The following is a 21,615-nucleotide window of genomic DNA, read 5'->3' as shown; positions in this document are numbered from 1 at the left end:
TTCTGAGTTGTGATGTCAACACATGCAGGTATTTCATACCCAATACATAGAAGACTTGATCTTACCATAGGAATGCCGTCATCACATTTCCTGAAAACGAGCCGGCGATTCAATCTGCATATCGTCCATAGCTATTATGTGTCTCCCGTAGTTTTGCTTTGGACGACTTACGAGGCTAATAGCGCATTCGCAAAAACTGTTTAACAATCAGTCGGTCAATTTCAAGCAACGTAGACACGGTTTCTTACCATTGGCTTGTATAAGATACAAACCAAACCACACATCTACATGCATTTGTTTAGGAAAGACCAAGTCCGCCCGAATGGAACGAACTCACAAGTTCCTTGGAGGTACAGACACTGAGCTATTCAGCATGCGATTGATTTGGCAAAAGGAGACATCTTACCGCTGCCATAACTAACAGTGACATCAAGCTTGAAAATTTATTGTTCAGAGAAGACTCGGTGGTGTAAAAGAGGCATACCTAGTTGCCAAACCATTTTCTGTGCAGGAGACGTAAATGAACCAGAATACGTGCAAGGTGGCTAATTTCCTACCAATTGTCCACAAAATCAGGCAGTCAACCATTGCGGTCCTGAGAAGGATGTGAATGCAGGCAGGAGATGTAAATCCACACGTACTTCACGTTATCGCGTCTCCGGGCACGCTTCTGTTTTTTCAGACTCCAGGTAACACCCACAGTAATTGTTATATCGCAGATTGCACGACTGGTGAACCCGATCGCAATCCAGACATTCTGTTCAACCAAAAAGTGTGCGAGATTTGTCATGGACAATGCCTTTATGACGACAAAGAGTGTTGCCAGCTCAGCGACTACACAGAATATTTCTGAGAGGATTGGGAAGAAAACCTTTCCAGAAAGCTTCCAAAGCCGATATACGTAGAATGACTGGAAAAGTACAAATGAGATGTCACGGAAGTCTTAAGAAGCCCAGTTTGCATTACTTGCCTGGGCCAGAAACGCCGTCAAGCTGCTGAGTAAAACAGTGATAATCGCGCTGACAGGAAGGGCATCCAGCTTTGATGGGTCACCATATGCAGTCACCGTCATTTTCCACATTGTGAATATTACAGTGACGAAGTGACCAAGTTGAAATAAGCTGTGAATTGCTTAGGGACAACATGAAAGAGAACAGGCAGAACGTACATGACCGCTGCCACCTGATCAGAATAAGAGTGTCGTCAATCAGTCGAGCGCCGCGTGGTTTGCCCTTGAGTGACTTAACTGTTGCTTTGAAGCTCGGGCTGTCGATGAACCTTGTGAAGTATACATAGGTTTGGATGACAAGGCAGCCAAAGAGTGCTGCGGTTACAAGTGCACCAACTTGCATTGGCCCAATCACCAATCGCGGGTCAAAATTTGTGGTTATATCTTCGGAGCTGATTGCAATCATAGTGGTTGAAGTGGGCCCTCGACGCTAATGTGCAATGCACGACCTACCAAGATAAGTTGAAGTTGTTTGTGATTGAATGTTTCTGGGAGATAATTCTTCCGCCGTACGAGACGGCGCGCGAGTGGAGATTACCTGGCCTGCTCGTTATCGTGGGTCATAATGTGTGGCTAAATAACGCATCCGCAACGACGCCGTGGGTCGGCAGCAAGGCTGTAGACGAAATGCGTTCATGTTGAGAACTTTTCACTGGTCATGACCTAGATGTGAGTGGTCAGCAGTCATGGATCATTCCCCACCTGGTTCGCAGATCAGCGACCCAAGAGAGAACAAAATACGATGACACGGCCCTGTAAACATTCTACTTTTGTGAGAAGATGCGATCCGCACCTAAACATTTCTGCCTGCAGCTTGTGGCGCCTGGTCATTGGTCAAGTAATAGCCATAAGCGTCATGACGACGCGGGTCTATTGGTGTCAATGAACACACGTCGCAGCTGTGTTATCAGTTGTTACTTGCCTTGCGAGGTTTCTTGCACCCCCATAGTTTAAGGTTTTGTAACTATCTTATGCCCATATTTCCGTTAATTCCTTGGTTCGATTACATACTTCGTCGTTACATTGGTAACTCGATACCTGTAGATGATTCCGCAGAGGTTGCCGATAGGGTTGGATGCGATTGAGATGCCGACGGCTAAGGTTGGAGGCGAATGTGGTTGAGAAGACGGCGAAATGGTCGAAGGATCTGAAGAGAGCTAGTTGGGGAGTGAGGCTCATCGTACAGTGAGCATTGCGGTAGCGCTTGAGGGACCTGCTTATGTTATATTATGAGCTTGTATACTATACGAGTACAAAGGGTGGTATATCGATTGTATACGCAAAGATCTCTGTTCCAACGGCCGCTCGCTACGATGGCATAGGGTATAGGGTATGTTTCATTCCTCATGGAGAGCTGAGTGAAATAGTGAGCACTGTAGCACGGGTAACATAACTGAGGACTTGCTATTGGTCCAAGCAACGAAGATGGCCTTCGTGGTCTCGTCACTCATTTCCATCATGTATCGGTACGATTCGAGGACTGCTCCAAACTGGCCTGCCCGAAAGAGTGCATGGTAGCGTTGCTGGTTTGCTATTTGCCACAATGACTTGAGGTCCCAGCCGAAAAGCCGCATAAATACGCAGTTGAGCATGAAAAGGGATTTCGGACGTCATATCAACGTACCACGACAAAATCCTCGTACATAGAATGAATGTCCAATGTAGCAAAGAAAGCGCCAGCGTTGACGGCTGCCGTGAAGTGGTCAGCAGCGTCTTTGCGAAGAGCATTATCCATGGCAATGATTCCTAGCTGGACTCGCAAATACGCCTTATGTACGAAGCGCAGACAGATCAGTGAGGACACGAGCATGGTCGTGATTGAGTGCATGATACTCACTTCCACGACACGAGAGGCGAGAGGATCGGCATTGGGATGGGCAGTGAGCTCTTGGACGAGTAGCATTGCCTCTTCATGTTTATTTGCAGTGAAGAGTGCGATCACCTGAAACCCGTAATGAAGTACGGAGCATGCAAGAACAATTTAACGTGCCTTGATCAAAAAAGGAAAAAAAAGGAGTCTTTGAATCTCCATTCGTGAACGTGAACGCAACGTCAAAGGTGTCGTTGCGTCCCAGACCTGCATTTTTCCAGAGGGCGATACCTTTGGTAACATATCCTGCCAAAGAGGGACGTATGCTGAGGGACCGTGTCACGATCAAAAATTAGCATATTTTAAGGGTGCATGATGGGTCGCTATTGCCTTGATTGCATCATGAAGTGCACGGTCCCAATCGAGTTTGCGTGCCATAACGAACGAGCGGTTGGCGTAGGAGGTATTGTTGTTGGCATCGGCTTTGGTCTCTCGCGTGAGGATCTTTTCGGCCGCAGACAAGTCCCCGTTGATGCATGCCTTGCAGGCGGTCGTGGTGATGGTGGGGATCTGCATGAAAACCGATCAAATCATGTTATACGAGTGAAGGGTGTAAATAGGCCTTTGGATCGAAGTCTTGAACCTTGGAATGAAAAGCCGCGAGATGAGAGAGTGAAGGGGTGGGAAATAGACGGAAAGTACCTTTGACGCCTTCGTCTCTGGAGCTTCCTCTGGCCGAGCGTCTTTAGGTACCTCCCACTCTGAGATCATCTTATCTCCACCTCCGCTAAGGATGTGATTGCCATCCGCAGAGAAGATGACACATTCCGCCAAGGTTGAGTGCTGGAAGACGGCGATGGTTTGTTGATCTGAGAGCCGCCATAGACGAACATAGTTGTCAGGAGATGCGGAAGCGACAAGCGTACCCGTAGGATGAATAGCAATGTCGGTGATATTGTGAGTGTGGCCCGTCTAGGGATCACCGACCTGCTTCCAAGTGGATGCATCCCACTCCCGTATGGTCGAATCTTAATTACCTCCCCCTGAGAGCAGGCGTGAGCCATCGGGCGTCCACGCGAGTGAGAAGTTGTATGTTGTGTGTCCCTTGAAGTTGCGACGCGTTCCCTCAAGCCTGCATTACAGATTTCGATATTGCCGTTTGTTGTGATGCAAGATATTCACTAGACAGCAAATACCGCACGCAGCGGACAGTGTTACCACACTTGATTGAATTTCCTTGTTGGTTCCATGTTTTCGTGTTCCACAACTTCGTCGTCTTGTCTGTCTAACCAGTGCCTAGCACAGCACCGTCGGGATGAAAGTCAAACGTGTAGAGTTCGGAGTGGGCTTTGATAACTTGGGCAAGAGCTTCCCCAGTTTCTCCATGCCAAGCGATGACCTCTCCGGCTTTATCACCGCTTACTATGATTTGCCCATCTCGTGCCAGATACCGCCAATGCGAGCACGCGGGCGCGATGCCCCTTCATCTTCAACAAAACGCCGGTTTTTAAGTCCCAGAGATGAAGCATCTTGTCGGACGAGCTGGTAACCATACGTTGTCTATCAGGGAAAACTGCCACAGCGTACATGGAATTTTTGTGATCTTTGGAAACTCGAAGGGGTTTGGTGCTTGGAATGAACTGCGGCATTTGACTGGAAGTTGAACACGGTCAAGAATCAAGATGGACTTGGACTGAGATAGTATCCTTGCAGAGGTACACGTACTAAGCGTTGATTTTGTGTTGTTTCTGTATTTACCTCGCGTTTCCATAGACGCCCTAGCTGAACATAACTTATTATAATACAGAGCGATAGGCTTGTGTTCATGGTTCGGTTCTGCCCGCGACAGTCTCTGTCCCACAAACGTCAATTGAGAGTTCACGTGCACCAGCGTCTAGCATAGACCACATGATGGCACGCAGTTCTTGCGCAGCGTCTGCGCAGCCTGCAGCTCACGGTGTCCGGAGTGCACACCAGTGCTATCACTAGATATAATCCCAAGGCAATCTGCAACGGGTCGAGCAACGCCAGGATGGTCATACTCGACAAATACCTTGATGATGTCGATATGGAGGTGGACTTGCCTCCCTCCTACGACACCGTCGCCTCTTCGTCTGCTGCTATAGTAGATGAGAAACCCCGCCCTAGTACTCCACCACCTCCGCACACCCGCCCGACAGCCTCGTCGTCAACCACAAGTTCATGGTTCTCCTTGCTTCCTAATGCTCGCACCAAACAAATCCGTCAAACTGTGATCTCCCTCCTCCACGATCTCGTTGCTTCCCCGACTACCACCACATCAGACTGCTCTGCTGCTGCGCCCATCCTAGCCTCATGCGCATCTGCCCTATCTCCCTCATCCTTCTCCACCCTCCTCCAACACCCCACCTTTGAAGGACACACGCCCATCTATTGGGCCATTCTCAACCGACACACCCACATCCTCCCTGAAATACTCCGCTACGCAGGTCCACTCAACCATGCGTGCATCGCGGACCTCCGTCTTGCGTGTCTCGCGAGTGGCGATCAGGTCTTGTTTGGGAAGCTTCGCAGAGGAGAGCTTCCGTTTCTAACTACTCTCAGACCAGGCGAGTCCGCCATTTTACCTTCTTTGTAGTTTACTGATACAGAGAGCCCCAGATGCCCTCGTTCTAGGCAACGCATCTGCAGATGACATTGACATCCATGAGGTCGATGGCGAAGCAGCATTCAGCGCGTCTATCGACATTCGTCTCTGGCAAAAACGAATGCGCGTGGCTGGGGTGGTCGGCGTAGAATTTATTGCTCGAGGTGAGCGCATCATCTCATTTCCATCTTCCCTCCTTACACACTCCACGCAGGGCGCATATGGTCACTCACCTTCTTCACCTCTCCCTCACCTTCTCCCTCATCTAGTTCCCCCTCCGCTCGCGCTGCAGGAAGCGGGCCCTGGCAAGTTGCTCTCTGTCTTATGGAGCACAGCCCGCCCACTTTTGTAAATGGAAGGCTCACCATCGATGTGTTCCGTCCATCCTTAGGATCGTCCCCAATACTGGACTTGCTTTCCTCGTCTTCACCGGTCCAAACCTCCCACTCAAGGCACCCATCCTCGAATCAGCCTCGTGCCGCGACACCTACTATCCCAACACAACCGCCCCTCACGATTCCCCTTCAATCTTTGAACCGCCTCGCCCACCGCCCACCAGATGGGTCTGTATTCAGCGTACTGGAGCTTGGGCGGGTTACTGGTCCTAGGTGGGTTCTGATTTTGTTGTATTGCATGGGGGCTGACAATGGGCTTCTACTGATATTTTTCTCCTTTGCCAGCTCACCCAAAACGTGCCGACCTCCCCATCCTGCCAAATGGTCCGAGGAAGGCACGCACTATACGAATGCGCTGATTGGGGTGCTAAGTGATGATCTCGGGTGGGAGTGAGTGATTTATCTTTGGTCTACGTTCTGTCTCCACTGTTTTTTTTTGGCTTCGCTACCATTTACTTTTGGCTTCGTTCCTCCCATTTAATCTCTGTTATTTTCACCCTCCTCCCCCGCTGTTCCTCACATCCTCTGCTTCCCTCCCTTTCATACGCCTATTCACCGCGGAGACCGACGCTAACAAACCCACTATCAGTAATACCCCCTACCTCGCAGCCGACGGGACCCTCAACGCAAGACTAGACGCTCGATTGGAGAAGGCAGAAGGCGGGAGCTGTATTATTTGTTAGCGAGGTCCTGGAGGTATACTGACGTTGAGGAAAGAGTACTGCCATTAGTATATTTGAGGAGTCATGTCTCAGAGACAGATGATACCCTTGTGGATATCGCACAGGAGGCATCGCCATCGTCATTTTCGCTGTTATTATCTGCGATGTGTAGATTTCTTTTAGGCTGTCATCCGCGTGGGTTGAGCATGTTGGCTACCCAGACATCCTTAACGCACTCGGGAGAAAGCCAGCAAGAGTTTTGATTTGATTCGTAGGTATATGGAGTGGAGATCTTCATACGTATGAGCGATGTGCCGCAGTTATGCGCCGACCAAAAGCGATGGCACCTGGAATTCCTTTGTGATGAACGCTTTGGTGACTCAGTGAATGATCAAGTTGGCGCTTGCAAGGTGGTAACCTCTTTACAGCAAAGCGCTTTAAGGTGACGACCAATACAATTCATAGGGAATCTGGGTGGAAGTATTGCGGTTCGTGTTATAAGTTAGCATACTATACAAGTACGAAGGGCGAGATCGCTACATATAGAGTCGAGGTACAAATCAGAACGGCGCAGATATCTCTGTTTCAAGATGCACATCGCATTGCTCGCCATGATGGCAACATCTTCCTGTGTGGTGAAGTGGAGTACTCGACCTATGCTCCATTGAGAGCTGAGTAAAATACGGATGAGGATCGTAGCACGGGTAACATTACTGAAGACTTACTATTGGTCCAAGCAACGAAGATGGCCTTCGTAGCTTCATCGCTCATGTCCATCATATATCGGTACGCTTCGAAGGCTGCTCCGATTTGACCTGCCCGAACGAGTGCATGGCAGCGTTTCTTGTTCGCGATTTGCCACAAGGACTTGAGGTCCCAGCCGAATAGCTGCACAAGCAAGCAGTTGAGCATAAAAAGGATCTTCGGTCGCGGCATATCAACGTACCACGACAAAGTCATCGTACATAGAATGAATGTCCGATTTATAAAAGAAAACACCAGCTTTGACAGCTGCAGTGAAGTGTTCTGCGGCCTGTTTGTGAAGGTTGTCTTCCATGGCAATGATTCCTAGCTGCACTCGCAGATACGCCTGATGTGCGAAGCGTAGATACATTAGACACGACCTGGGGCTTCATTGAGTGCATGGTACTTACTTCTACGACACGAGCAGCGAGAGGATCTGGATTGGGATGGGTAGCTAGCTCTTGGATAGGTAACATTTCCTCTTCCTTGTGGTTTACATTGAACAACGCGATGGCCTGAAATCCGTAATGACGCATGGAGTAAGAATCGAAAATTTACACAAACCTTGATCAAGAAAAGGAAGTGATTCGTCTTTGAATCTCCATCCGCGAACGCGAACGCGACGTTGAATACGTTCGTCGCGTCCGAGACCTGCCGTTTCCCGCAGAGGGCGATACCTTTGGCAAGATAACCTGCCAATGAGGGCTCTACGCTGAGGGACTATGTTAAAACCCAAAGTTAGCATAGTTTGAGGGGGTATGATGTCGTCATCACCTTGATTGCATCTTGAAGTGCACGGTCCCACTCGAGTTGACGCGCCATAACAAGCGAGCGGTTGGCGTAGGAGGTGTTGTTGTTGGCATCAGCTTGGATCTCTTGCGTGAGTATCTTTTCAGCCGCAGATAAGTCCCCTGCGATGCATGCCTTGCGCACGGTCGTAGTGATAATGAGGATCTGCATGAGAAATGCTCGAATTACGTGATATGAGTGAAGGGCAAAAACATGCCTTTGAATCAGAATCTCGAGTCTTGGAATGGAAATGACGCAAGATGAGATGGCGAAGGGGCGGGAAACGAACGGGAAAGTACCTTTGGTGCCAGGATCTCGGGAGCTTCCTTTGGCAAGACGTCCTTGGGTACTTCCCACTCTGAGATCATCTTATCATCGCCTCCGCTGAGGATGTGCTTTCCGTCTATGGAGAAAGTGACGCAAAAAAGCGGGGCTGAATGCTGGAAGATGGCGATGGTTCGTCGATCTGAGAGCCCCCAGAGACGGACATGCCTGTCATAAGATGCAGAAGCGACGAGTGTGCCCGCAGGATGAATGGCAATGGCGTAGATCAGATCAGTGTGACCAACCCAGGCATCACCGACCTGCTCCCAAGTGGATACATCCCACTCTCGTATGGTCGGATCGAAACTAGAGCCCCCTGAGAGGAGGCGTGTTCCATCGGGCGTCCACGCGAGCGACCAGTTGAGATCCTCGATAATCGCAACGCGTTCTCTCGTCTCTGCATTATGGATTTCGATATTCTTGCTTGTTGCGATGGCAAGATATTTGCCAGATGGCGAATACCGAACGCAGAAGACAATGTCACTACACTCTATTGGATTGTCGAGGTCCTCCTGCCATGTCTTCGTGTTCCACAGCTTCGTGGTTTCGTTCGAGTCTGCTGAACCAGTCGCCAGCACTGTACCATCGGGAGAAAAGTCCAACGATAAGATCTTTTCGAAGTGGGCTATGATAGTGTGGGTGAGAGATCCCCCAGTTCTACCGTGCCGGGCGATGAGATGTCCCTTCTCATCACCACTTGCTATTACTTTCCCATCTCTCGATACCGCCAATGTGTCCACCTCGGCACGCCCTTCCATCTTCTTCAACGCTCTACCTGTCTTCAAGTCCCAAAAACGAAGTGTCTTGTCGTACGAGCATGTGACCATTCGTCTATCGGGGAAAACTGCGACAGCGCGTATGGATTTCTCGTGACCTCTAAAAACTCGGAAGCGTTTGGTGCTTGGAATGGGGTGCGACATTTTACTGGAAGTTGGTGGCGTTGAACACGGCCGAGGTTGACTTAGGGTGAAGGGATTATGGGCGTCTTGCTCTAAGCTGCAGAGGCGCGTATATTGAGTGTTTCTGTGTTTGCTTCACTGTGTTGACTTGCCTCATTTTTAAAGCTAGTGATGATCTGGACCTGGCTTGGCCTAAAAGCCAGGGCTCGGGCCTGGCTTCAGGAACCTCGGGCCTGACTTAGCCCTGACCAGGGCCCAACAACCAGGCCAGGCCCCTCGAAGCCCTTAGCAGGCCTGCAGACCTGACTCGGGTCCGACTTACAAGCGCCGGACCTAGCGATGTGCCGGGCCAATCATGATGTATAATCGATCAAAGTCAATCGTGGGTTGAATACAATTCCACGGATCCATTCAGCTCTGTCGACACGACATTAATGGACACTGGGAGACGTTGAGGCACATACTCATGGTACTACGCCGCTGCTATGTGGTAGCTGGATGACGGGTTGTGAACTGGCGGCGGATTGAGTTTGGCTCGCCGAGCCAAGAGTCGGTCCTTTTCACCCCAAATAGACAGAAATTGGATTTTTTTTTAAAAAAAAAAAAAAAGACCTGGTCCCTTTGAGAAATTCATGGCCTCATCATGATAGTATTGGGGGTTGTCAATGATCTCGAGAAAGCGAGAAATTGGCCAGCAAAACACGCAAGTTCAGCAAAATTGCATTTTGTCCCGATCGCTGAACAAATACAGGGAGCCATGCACACCAAGCACGAGCGTGGTCGCCGAGCGCGTTGGCCGCCTTATTCAAATGAATATATTGGCAGAGTCGCACCTCATTTGTTATGAGCACTGTCCGCAAACCACATCCCCGACTCCCTGTAGTGGTACCTGTGCCACAATGAACTTTGCAGTATCTGCGTTTCATCGGAGCCCAAGCGAGAGGAATTTGCGTACGTTGCGGTTGGGTGAAGCAGCAGACGGAAGACACATTTGAGCGAGATTGGTATGAGGGTCAGCGTCAACGCAGTGGGAGACAGAGGTTGCAAGAAGCAATAATAGTAGATACGAGGTCCACTGGTTGGATGTGGTAGGTGCTGAAGGTTTTGACATCTGCTGTTACAGTAGGTACTATGCCGTACTACTAATATACTATAATGTTGACACGTGTAGTGGCCGCTACATCACAAGGTCTGGGAGCCGAATTCTGTATTTCAGAACAGGAAGTATACTTATTGAAGAAGTCACTTACTTTTGACCTACTTATAATGACTGAGCTTCAGAGAGTCGATCTAACGGGCCCACTGCACGGCCCTACTTTATCCAACCGCCATTATAAAGAGGGAACGACTTGTTGGAGTCCGAACGATCCGAACGATTAGAGACAAAGAAGACCGACCGATCCGAGATGGTTGAGGAGGGAGAGTGACAGGTGGTCCGAGCCCAAGCCAAAATGGACATTGTCGAGCAATGCGTTGACGTCGGCTCGAGTCCTGCAATATTTTACTTATTCATTTGATATATTTTTCGTTTCTATATAGCTTACTATAAGAACGCCATTGGTAGCACAAGCACATCTCAGCCTTTTCAAAGAGACTGAGATGTGAGTACATACTCTCCACGTATTGATTAGAACACAGCTAACGAGTTGTTAGTATACTTGTTCATTAGGTACTTAGCTCATTGCACGAGCCTTTTCAAAGAGACTGAGATTATACTTGTTCATTAGAACGTCCCCAAAGGCCCGCGATATAATTACTCACCACAGGTTATGAGCCCTGTCTCGACCATGGATACATTGCTCCCCAGCTCCAACACCACCCTGCTTAATGTCCCGAAGCTTGCTGAAGATGGCTCAAACTGGATAACCTATAAGGAGCGGATGTTAACAGCCATTGGCGCTAGAGGTCTGATGTGGTATACTGACGGTCGAGCAAGTGAGCCGAAACCCTTCGCGGTTGACCTGAAGATGAAGGTTATTGTGAAGCCGGACGGGACAACGCCTATGCAGGCAGATTACGATGAACTTGATAAATGTACCCACAAGTACCACCAGAAAAACTCACTGGTAAAACAGCAGATATTCAGCACGATTACCAATCGGCTATTACTGCGAGTCCAGAAGCTGAAGGACGCATTGAAGATCTGGGAAGAGATATGTCAGATCCATGAAGGGAAGACAGAGCTCGTCCAGATAGACTTACGTCATCAGATGCAAGAGATGAAGTGCGATGAGGCAGGAGACGTCAGATCTCACTTCGCAGAGCTTATGAGGCTCTGCAAGCTGCTTGCAGGCATGGGCATTGCGATCACCAACCCAGATTTTCATGCGATCATCCTGGGTTCCCTCCCTGAGTCTTATAGACCACTCCTGTTGTCCATCACAGCAGCCTCAAAGATCACGAAAACTCCTGTCACACCCGATGAGCTCGTCACCATCATAACTGAAGAGTACGAGCACAGACAGCTTACCAAAAGATGGCCCAGCAAGAAGGGAGCTAGCGCAGCTCTCACCGTGAAGGAGCCAAAAGGCAAAGGCCGCACCTCACCATCCTCCACCAACAAGACCAACCCTGATGTTACCTGCTTTAACTGCGACCGAAAGGGCCATTACAAGACAGACTGTTGGAGACCTGGAGGGGGCAAGGAAGGGCAAGGCCCAAACCAGCAGAGGAAGAGAGGGGAAAAGCCTCAGAAGCAAGCAGCAAACTCCGCAGCAGAAGCCGAGTCCCAAGATCAGTATGCTTTTGTCACGTCAGACTTAGCAAGTGTAGCAAGAGACCTGGGCTTACCCGTTGAGAAGAGAGGCGTGATCATTGACTCAGGAGCAACATCTCATTTTTGCCCCGATCGCTCAAAGTTCGCCAACTTCATTACCATTCCTCCCCAAGATGTCCATACTGCGGACAGTTTGACTCAGTGCGATTGGACAAGGAGACATCCAGATTGACTTACCCCTCAGTGAGAAGCGCATGACGGTAACACTGAAGAACACACTATACGCCCCTACCATGGCCTTTACCCTCATTTCCACCAATCACATCATGGCAGGAGGCCTAGCTGTCCTTTTTGAAGGGCGCATGTGCAAGATATTGTCAAAGGGGCCTCCACAGCGCGTCATCGCCGAAATCCCTCAAGTAGAGGGCCTATATAGTGTGGTAGCAAGTCGTCAGAGACACCACGCTAACGTTGCAACCACGAAGCTCACTGTTAACGAGGCGCATTGCATCCTCGGACACGTGTCCCAAACCGCTGTCATAGACGCGGTAAAGAAGGGTTTGATAATGGGCGTCGATATTGACACCACGTTGAAGCCAGAGTTCTGCGATGCCTGCATTAAAGCGAAGTCAGCTCAAAAGCCCTTCCCAGACGAAGCTACAAGCCGCACACTTACCTATGGGGAGTTGGTGCATACGGACCTCTGGGGGCCAGCGCAGACCACAAGTTTAGGGGGGTGCCTATACTATATAAGCTTTACTGACGACTATACAGTGGCTCAAAAAACTGTCCACATGTTTTCACATTTTTCACTATCTATGATATTGTGTGAGAATATACAAACACATCAAGGACATGCTGGTACCATATTGTAGTACTATTTCAGGGCTTCCAATTGAGCCCTATGGCGTGGGAATTGGCCGAGATATGGTGGAGATATGAGGCTTACAAAATGATGACTCATGCGGACAGTTTTTTGACTCAAGTATTTTACAGTGATAATCAGGTATTCTAGTACATTGTGTGACCTCCCTTGGCTTTAATTACTGCCTCTATCCTTCTAGGCATACTCTTAAAACTATATCTAACTATATAAACCAGAATGTCTCATGTGTCATGGTCATAATTACCATGAAAGCCGTCTCCTCTACTCAAAGGGATAATATCTTCTCTTTGTCCTATGCTGGCCTCTCTGCTCATCAAATTTCCTCTAGAACTGAAGTATGCAAGTCTACTGCAGCCAAGTGTATCAAAGAAAGCCACCTGGACAAGGAAAACTCTTGTGGAGGACGTCCACCTCTGCTAATAAGGGGGCCATCATCCATTCAATTTCTGAAGCTCAAAAGCAAGGCACTCACCATGTTCAAGGCTTATGAGGCGTGGCTAGCGCGTCAAACACCTGGTGTTTGTTTAGCAAAAGTCCGTTCAGACCAAGGGGGAGAATATCTGAGCACCGATTTCGATGACTACCTGCATCAGCAAGGTATCGAGCATCAACTCACAGTACACGACTCACCTCAGTAGAACAGTGTGGCGGAGCGCCTTAACCGAATGTTAGTAGAGCACGCATGCGCAATGCTCACCATGAAGGACTTACCAAAGTTCCTGTGGGCCGAAGCAGTGAGCTATGCGACCTGGTTAAAGAACAGATTTCCCTCCCATACAACCCCCGCCACCATGCCCCACAAACTCATTCGTAATATCAAGCCAAGTCTGGCCCAAGCGCATGAATTCAGGACCAGGGTCTATGTTCATCTCCTGGAGGCGGGTAAGTTGGAGGCAAGGGTGGAGGAAGCTCTCTTCATCGGAGTGGACGTAGAAAGCAAGGGGTATAGGGTTTACTGGCCGGCGAAACATCGCGTTTCCGTGGAGCGCAATGTCACTTTCGTGCCCACAGAGGTAATGGTACCTGAGGATGTCATGGACGAGGGCGAGCCAAGTGGTTCCGCCGCCGCAAATGACCCACCCAACAACCATGGCAACGACCCACCCAACAACCCCGGCAACAACCCACCCAACAACCCCAGCAACGCAGAAGGCGTCCAGACCATCCCTCAGGCACCCTCTACACCACCCAGACCAACCGCCAAGCAAATCACCCCGCCAGCACCACGCATCATGCGCAACAGACCTCTTCCTGGGTACTATGTAAGACTGCAGGAAGGAGAGACGGCGTTAGTCGCGATCGAATCCTTGCTAGAAGCATCAGAGTTGGACTTACTGGATGAGGAGTTCCATATCCACCTTGCCTTAGCAGCCACCAAGCCAGAACCAACCTTGCAGCAAGCCCTGAACAGCCCCGACGGAGTTGAATGGCAGGAAGCTGTAGATTATGAAATCAGTCAGCTTGAGAAGCTAGGGATGTGGGAGATAGTAGACACACCTCGCGGTGCAAACCTGATACCCTGTCACTTCGTCTTGGCCACCAAACGCGGTCCTGACAGCGAAAAACTCAAACTCCGGGCCCATCTCATCGCGAACGGTCAGAGGCAACAGTACGGAGTTGATTACTTTGACACGTTCACGCCCACCGCCAACATGAGCACCATTCGAACGGTTCTGACAATGGCCACACAGAGAAACTGGGAGATACATCAAGTCGACATCAAAAGTGCGTACCTCTATGCCAGTATCCAGGAGGAGATATATATGAGGGCGCCGCCTGGCTATCTGAAGAATGGGCAGCAAGGAAAGGTGTTAAGGTTGCTGAGAAGCTTACCTGGACTGAAGCAAGCAGGCTTCGAGTGGGCAGAAGAGTTAGCGGGCGTTTTTGCGAAGCTGGGCTTCACGCGATCGAAGGTTGACCAGGCGGTCTACTTCAAATGCGGCAATAAGGAACACATCATCATCACCGTATCAGTCGATGATATGGCCGTCACCGCCAACCATATCTCCCACATCAAACACTTTAAGGCACAGCTGGTCGAATTCTTCGAGATATTGGACCTAGGGGAGCTTAACTGGTTGTTAGGACTCAAGGTAACAAGAGACTGTGAAGCGCGCACCTTAACTCTATCCTGGAGAGCCTATGTGGACACCATAGTTGAGCAGTTTTACCTAGGGGATGCGAAGAACGTGTTAACACCAATGGAGCCAGGTGTGATCCTATCTATTGATCAGTCTCCCGGTACAGCAGCACAGCTAGACGCGATGCGCGACATACTGTATCAACGAGCAATCAGATCCCTCATGTACGCGGCCACCAGCATGCGACCTGACATCGCATTTGCAGTTGCTACCTTGTCGCAGTTTATGCACAACCCCAGTAGGACCCACTGGGAAGCCACCAAGCGCGCGTTGCGTTACCTGAAGGGTACCATGGATTTCGAACTTACCCTTGGCTCAACGGATGGAGGTATTGAGGCATTTGTCAATGCTGACTGGGCATCGCAACCCCACAGACACTCGATGTCTGGATATATCATTATGTTGAACGGTGGCCCTGTTGCATGGAGTGCATGGAAGCAGCCGCTCATCGCGTTGTCCACTGCAGAGGCTGAGTACATCGCCCTGACTAGCGTTGCAAGAGAAGTACTTTACCTTCAGTACCTCATTGGAGAGCTTTATGAACCAACCCCACTCTCTACCCCCATCTTTTGCGACAATCAAGCAGCAATAGCGCTTGCGTCGAATGGGAAATTCCAATCCCGAACCAAGCACATCGACTTACGGTATCACTTCATCCGTTCCCACGTTAAGAACGAGACCTTCTGACTCTTCTACTGCCCAACCGACCATAACGTCGCCGATGCATTCACCAAGGCCCTGCCTCGTCCGTGCCTGCAAAAGTTATGTGGACAAATGTCCCTGGCTTGCACTTGAGGGGGAGTGTTGGAGTCCGAACGATCCAAACGATTGGAGACAAAGAAGACCGACCGATCCGAGATGGTTGAGGAGGGAGAGTGACAGGTGGTCCGAGCCCAAGCCAAAATGGACATTGTTGAGCAATGCATTGACGTCGGCTCGAGTCCTGCAATATTTTACTTATTCATTTGATATATTTTTCGTTTCTATATAGCTTACTATAAGAATGCCACTGGTAGCACAAGCGCATCTCAGCCTTTTCAAAGAGACTGAGATGTGAGTACATACTCTCCACGTATTGATTAGAACGCAGCTAACAAGTCGTTAGTATACTTGTTCATTAGGTACTTAGCTCATTGCACGAGCCTTTTCAAAGAGACTGAGATTATACTTGTTCATTAGAACGTCCCCAAAGGCCCGCAATACAATTACTCACCACATGACTGTCTTCCTTCTATATGATCTGACTACAGGAGACTAACGTGCACCCTGACGCTGATCTTCGGCCCCATGTTACCACCACAGTTATGTGCCGACCCAAAACGATCTGTGTCACTTGGAATTCCTTTTTCATGGACGCTTTGGTGACTTGGTGAGTGATTAGGTCGGCACTTGCAAGGGTGTTATATAACCTCTTGACAATGACGCGCTTTAAGTTGACGGCCTGCCAAGGATTGAATTCATAGGGACTCTGGGTGTGGAAATATTGTAGTTTGTATTATGAGCTAGCATACTAACCAGTACAAAGGGCGCGATCTGTATAGAGTAGAGGTACAGAGTAGGACAGTGCAAAAGAGTTGGTGTCAAGATGCTCTTCGCACTCCCATCAGTGAACCAGTGAACAAACTAAAATACCATATTTAACTATATATTGCTAACATTTGCAACAATCTCCATAAATCTGGCAGGGGGTTTTACTTAGGAATATTTGACCTTCCGAAGAACACATGAGTGTACAAATCAACCAGCCAAGTTGTCCTACGCCTAGATGTACCATTTGATGCATGAACTAGCTATGAATGAAAGATGTGACACAAGTTAATGAAGTGAATCACGTGTCCATACTAGCCAACAAAAGAAAGATGTAACATGAGCCAATGAAGTGAATCATGGATCCACAATTGTCAAGACAAGCGCCAAGGTCACCACTGCATTGAATTGATACTAATAATTAGTTTGTACAAACTCGTATTTTGGTACCAGACTCGAAACACTACGGATGAAATCTTCTACCGAGAAAGCCTTCGGAGATTGATGGCAAGGCACGTGGTTCTCGGATTGCCGTTGTGGAGCAAGTCGGTGCACTTTGATCAGCATTGGCAAATGCAAATAATATCCCCAAATGACAACACAAATCCAAACAACCACCAAGGACATGATGATTTCTGTTTTTCGAGGATGTGACATTCACTGGGTCGTCGTTCAGACAGGTGCCTTGTTCAATGTGTTTGACAGGGGCATGATGGTCTGTGGATTGTGTGCTTACGAGCATGATCGTCAAGTTTTGAGAAGACTACAAGGTGTGTCGTCTGTTTGCTCTGACAGATTATCTCAATGGTCGTTCAGACAGCTGCCTTTTTGAATGTGTTTGATGGGGGCATGATGGTCCGTGGATTGCACGCTTACGAGCACGATTGTCAAGCTTTGAGGAGACTACGAGGTTCATCATCTATTTACTCTGACAGATTATCTAAACGGTCGTTCAGACAGCTGCCTTTTTGGACATGTTTGACGGGGGCATGATGGTCCGTGGATTGCGCACTTATGAGCACAATTGTCAAGCTTTGGGGAGACTATGAGGTTCATTGTCTATTTACTCTGACAGATTATCTCAACAGTCATTCAGACAGCTGCCTTTTTGGACATGTTTGATGGGGGCATGATGGTCCGTGGATTGTGTGCTTATGAGCACAATCGTCAAGCTTCAGGGAGACTACGAGGTTCATTGTCTATTTACTCTGACAGATTATCTCAACAGTCATTCAGACAGCTGCCTTTTTGGACATGTTTGATGGGGGCATGATGGTCCGTGGATTGCGTGCTTATGAGCACAATCGTCAAGCTTCAGGGAGACTACAAGGTTCATTGTCTATTTACTCTGACAGATTATCTCAACAGTCATTCAGACAGCTGCCTTTTTGGACATGTCTGACGGGGGCATGATGGTCTGTGGATTGCGCACTTACGAGCACAATCGTCAAGCTTTGGGGAGACTACAAGGTGCGTCGTCTGTTTGCCCTGACAGATTATCTCAGTGGTTGTTCAGACAGCTGCCTTTTTGGACATGTTTGACAGGGGCATGATGATCCATAAATTGCACAGTGATGCGCAGGGCTGGGGTTTTGAGGAGATGATGTAGCATTTTCGTTGATTCTGCTATCTACGCAGATGTATTTTGATACTTCAATGACAGCCGCCATTTTTTGGCCTATCCAATCCACCTCTCGCGTTTGGGTTTGTCAACCAAACATATACAGTTTAAGGCTGTGGTAGATGTGATCAACTGAGGATATTGTATATTGAAAACTTTTGTCAGCTGATCGCCAAGCCACACAACCTATTAGTGTTTGTGCAGTTGTCACTGCAGTTGTATGAAGAGCAAATTTCCTAAAATCCCTTCAAACGACCTCCAATCTCGAACAAGATGTAATGATGTATGTCATAACATTTGCAACATGTAATTGATTAGTGTAGACTTGAATAATATTAGATCAGTACGGGTAGTAATAGACTATGGCGAGTTAGCGGGCTAAGGACGAAGGAATATGAAAGGAGCACAGTGAGAAGGGCGACAATAAATGGTTTACTCCGAGTCAAAAGCGACATCCTCCAGCAAGACCCTCTGTTCAGCTAATGCGTTGACCGACATCTTACAGACAACCTCGGGCGTTAGATCCTGGCGATGGTTGGTACCAAAATTTTTCCTAAACAGTCACAGCACTGTCAACTATCTGATACTCACCAAGCAGCGACAAAAGCATTACCTAGACCACCATTCAAGGAGCTTATTCACCCTACGTCTAGTGACAGGGCCAGGCACAACTTCAAAAAGGCCACAATGTTAGTCCAGAATGTTTCATAATTGAAGTTGCCATCCACAGTACGCAAAGAGGAAACACCAGACAAAGTGAAATGAACCTGCCACTCAAAGGTTAGATGGCAGACGTCAAAATAGTTGGCATTTACTACTCACTTGACACATGATGTAAGTGATGGAACGAGGTGTCACTTTCCTCATGTTAATGATAGAGGCGACACAAGCTTCACCTTCGCCTGATCTGATTTCTGCCGCGCGCGCCTATTATTTTCGAGGATGTCAGCACCATCTCCATCACTGTCAACTTCCTTTGTGGAGGAAGGAGACGTAAAGATGGCTTTGAAAGCCTGGAGTACCACAATGAGCGAAATGATATCACCTGTTAGGTACCATGCCGGCTCAGGAGGCAGAGGGGCAGGGCTTGGCTTCAGCTCTTGCACTGCGCCCTTAGCCGAGTATGTGCCCCGAATTTGGAGCAGGTCCGACGTTGTCTGACAATAGGACGAATGGACCGCTTAGGTCTGCTTTGAAGGTCAGGAAGTAAGAGCTACTAGTGGCGGGCCAACTAGGAGCGGAGCGGAGAAGGTGGGGAGTGATGTGGAGGGTGGATAGGAGCAGGGGGAATGTTTGGTAGGAGCGGGGAAGGCGGAGGATAATGCAGAGGATGGGAAAAGGGGCAAGGGGAATATTGATAGGGACAGAGAAATAAGGGGGACACTTAGAGCATGGCTCTAAGTTGGAGTGGAGGGTCGGAGGGTCGGAGGTGACAACAAGTTGAGACTTGTGTCCAGAGGAGGCAAGGTCCTACTGAGAATTCTCACAAGAGGTAACTGCGAGAAGACTAGTAATATTAAGACTGAGGAAAATATCTAAGTACAGGATATGTTATATACTTCTATGTATGAGGCAGTGATCAGGATAACTATGTAGTAAAGCTATGTACCAAGGATATAGTTTGTAAGTACTTTACACAGGCGAAGACATAAGTTGGAGCAGATATCAATATGTACGCGTCGGATCAGTGATCAAGCAGTAATAGGAATTACTGGTGATCCAAAAGTAAGGGTCTATGTACCAAAGGGGGAAGTATATATCTAAAAGGGGAAAGCAGATCCAGTTGAATGGAGGTGTTATGGAAGGGGACTGGTTGGGCGGTCGAGCGGAAGCATAGGGGTGGATGTGGTCAATGATTGGACGGAGCAGAGGAATAGATGGAGTGGAGGTTGTCGGAAAGCGGGGTGGATATTGATATCGGAGTGGTTGGATCAGGTATATGACATCACCGCTACTTCCAAAGTGATCATGGTGACTCACCAGAACAAGAAGTTTTGATTTCAGGAAGCCTTCCTCGAGGTGATCATTGTTGACTTGATAATTCTCATACATGAACAATGGCCAGGAGTTTTCAGAAACTATGTACTCTGTTGTCCTGTCATGAATGCCAGCTTTGACACTGGCCCAGCATCAGCACCCTATATTACTATTGGAGAAAAATTAATACCAACTGTATTTGATCCCAGTCCCATTCGGCAGGACAAAGCAACCTCCCACAAACATCACTCGCAAAACCGCACCAATGTTTATCATCAGGCCTGATCAAGGGGGATGGGCAAAACTCTTGGTTAATCCAACCAGCAACAAGGTCTTTGAGACTGGAGGTATCATCACCCCAAGCTGCATCTGCTCCCTTCTTGAGCTATGAAACAATCAGCACTCAGCTGCATGAATGCATTGCAAATAATCCAGACCTTTTTTAACATGTCTTTACATTCTTCGTGGTCAAGATTCCCAAGCTTCCTGTGCAGCCACGGTAGTGTTCACGCGAGTTCAAGATACCCAGCCTGCAAGATATCTTGCCTGTGTAATTGGATTAAAAATACTGTGACGGTATGAAACAACATAATTGACGACTTACTCCGGTGTGGACGCTTCATCCGTGAGACTCATGCTCTTGTACCTGCGATTGTTCTCACCGATCAAATCGTCCAAGGTGTTGTACAAGACGACCATAGAGTGAATGGCCCTGCCTTGTGCAATGTAGTAGGTTGTCTTTCTTTCAGGATAAATTTAAATTAGCACAAGTATGCAAGACAGTCCCAGTGCGCTTACCTTTGCTTGTTCCCTTTGTTGTGCCACAGCGTCTCGAGCTCTTCCTCTAAAGCAGCAATGTGGCGCTTTGCCCTCACCTTGGTAGAGGTGGGGATAGCCTGAGAGGGATCTATATGTACCAGTAGTTGAGTTTGGGCCCTGGGATCATCAGATACGTTGCTGGACTCGGACTCATTGGAAGGGTGACCTGGATTTGGGGGTGTCCGAGTCATAATGTCGACTCAGAGTGAGAGGGGAGCGGAGGGAAGAGTGAGAAGGGAGTGGGGGGAAGAGTGAGAAGGGAGCGGAGGGAAGAGTGAGAAGGGAGCAGGGGGAAGAGTGAGAAGGGAGTGGAGGGAAGAGTGAGAAGGGAGCAGGGGGAAGAGTGAGAAGGGAGTGGAGGGAAGAGTGAGAAGGGATCAGAGGGAAGAGTGAGGTGAAGGGAGAGAGTGACATAAAGTAAAAGAGTGAGGTGAAATGAGATAGAAGCAAAGAGTGAAGTGGAGGATAGAGAAAACAGCCGTGAACCTGATGCCCTTTATATGTCACCGTGACAGCACCGTGACTGTGTTTGCGGAGTGCTGACTTAACCCATTCAGTAGATTCCTAATAAGGTGATTACCATATTGTGTTAATGTGGTGATGCATAAAGAATCTGAACTAAATAATGCACATACCTTTTGCATACCCTCATGTCAGTGCCAGGTGATAG

General features: G+C 48.6%; 5 protein-coding genes across 5 annotated transcripts; 2 read left to right on the top strand and 3 right to left on the bottom strand.

Moving 5' to 3' along the window:
• Window positions 1-146: 146 nt before the first annotated feature.
• EDB91DRAFT_698843 (uncharacterized protein) lies at window positions 147-1,763 on the bottom strand. The gene is made up of 9 exons (XM_041328138.1): window positions 1,463-1,763; window positions 1,248-1,401; window positions 1,169-1,182; window positions 971-1,121; window positions 642-910; window positions 558-595; window positions 485-503; window positions 249-434; window positions 147-196 (listed from the first exon to the last, which is right to left on the bottom strand). The coding sequence occupies exons 2-8, from the start codon at window positions 1,350-1,352 to the stop codon at window positions 365-367; spliced, it is 666 nt and encodes a 221-aa protein (XP_041181927.1). The 5' UTR covers window positions 1,353-1,401; window positions 1,463-1,763; the 3' UTR covers window positions 147-196; window positions 249-364.
• Window positions 1,764-4,851: 3,088 nt separating this feature from the next.
• Window positions 4,852-5,826, top strand: EDB91DRAFT_1023178 (uncharacterized protein; the record flags this gene model as incomplete). The annotated part of the gene is made up of 3 exons (XM_041312597.1): window positions 4,852-5,411; window positions 5,452-5,609; window positions 5,660-5,826. Coding segments are annotated over 3 exons (885 nt in total), but the record flags the coding sequence as incomplete, so codon positions are not given.
• Window positions 5,827-6,901: 1,075 nt separating this feature from the next.
• On the bottom strand, window positions 6,902-9,645 carry EDB91DRAFT_698540 (WD40-repeat-containing domain protein). Its single transcript, XM_041328137.1, has 9 exons — window positions 9,411-9,645; window positions 8,335-9,355; window positions 8,253-8,273; window positions 8,021-8,200; window positions 7,811-7,966; window positions 7,657-7,761; window positions 7,449-7,592; window positions 7,228-7,390; window positions 6,902-7,173 (listed from the first exon to the last, which is right to left on the bottom strand). Exons 1-9 carry the CDS (start codon window positions 9,413-9,415, stop codon window positions 7,157-7,159), a joined length of 1,812 nt encoding a protein of 603 aa, XP_041181925.1. The 5' UTR covers window positions 9,416-9,645; the 3' UTR covers window positions 6,902-7,156.
• A 7,475-nt stretch (window positions 9,646-17,120) lies between these two features.
• On the top strand, window positions 17,121-18,137 carry EDB91DRAFT_1078625 (uncharacterized protein; the record flags this gene model as incomplete). Its single annotated transcript, XM_041315046.1, has 7 exons — window positions 17,121-17,243; window positions 17,345-17,383; window positions 17,485-17,523; window positions 17,604-17,663; window positions 17,765-17,803; window positions 17,905-17,998; window positions 18,034-18,137. 7 exons carry the CDS (start codon window positions 17,121-17,123, stop codon window positions 18,135-18,137), a joined length of 498 nt encoding a protein of 165 aa, XP_041181924.1.
• A 1,125-nt stretch (window positions 18,138-19,262) lies between these two features.
• EDB91DRAFT_1244192 (uncharacterized protein) lies at window positions 19,263-21,359 on the bottom strand (the record flags this gene model as incomplete). The annotated part of the gene is made up of 7 exons (XM_041322392.1): window positions 19,263-19,619; window positions 20,130-20,268; window positions 20,321-20,511; window positions 20,564-20,612; window positions 20,731-20,868; window positions 20,925-21,062; window positions 21,112-21,359. The coding sequence occupies 7 exons, from the start codon at window positions 21,357-21,359 to the stop codon at window positions 19,263-19,265; spliced, it is 1,260 nt and encodes a 419-aa protein (XP_041181923.1).
• Between the last annotated feature and the right edge of the window lie 256 nt (window positions 21,360-21,615).

The sequence above is a fragment of the Suillus paluster genome, assembly GCF_016628075.1.
Source record: "Suillus paluster strain FC165 chromosome Unknown EDB91scaffold_6, whole genome shotgun sequence".
Lineage (NCBI taxonomy): Eukaryota > Fungi > Basidiomycota > Agaricomycetes > Boletales > Suillaceae > Suillus > Suillus paluster.
The sequence above is the reverse complement of the archived record's forward strand: the minus strand, read 5'-3'. Positions and strand labels throughout refer to the sequence as shown.

What these genes read in the sequence shown, in the direction of transcription:
- EDB91DRAFT_698843 (XM_041328138.1), bottom strand. Translation starts at nt 1,352, where the DNA reads ATGCAAGTTGGTGCACTTGTAACCGCAGCACTCTTTGGCTGCCTTGTC. An exon ending in TGACGGCGTTTCTGGCCCAG is followed by an intron (nt 911 to 970) that starts GCAAGTAATGCA and finishes GTACTTTTCCAG; the next exon opens with TCATTCTACGTATATCGGCT. An exon ending in CGGAGACGCGATAACGTGAA is followed by an intron (nt 596 to 641) that starts GTACGTGTGGAT and finishes CATCCTTCTCAG; the next exon opens with GACCGCAATGGTTGACTGCC.
- EDB91DRAFT_698540 (XM_041328137.1), bottom strand. An exon ending in CTCGAGATTCTGATTCAAAG is followed by an intron (nt 8,201 to 8,252) that starts GCATGTTTTTGC and finishes TTTCTCATGCAG; the next exon opens with ATCCTCATTATCACTACGAC. An exon ending in ACTTCCTTTTCTTGATCAAG is followed by an intron (nt 7,762 to 7,810) that starts GTTTGTGTAAAT and finishes TACGGATTTCAG; the next exon opens with GCCATCGCGTTGTTCAATGT.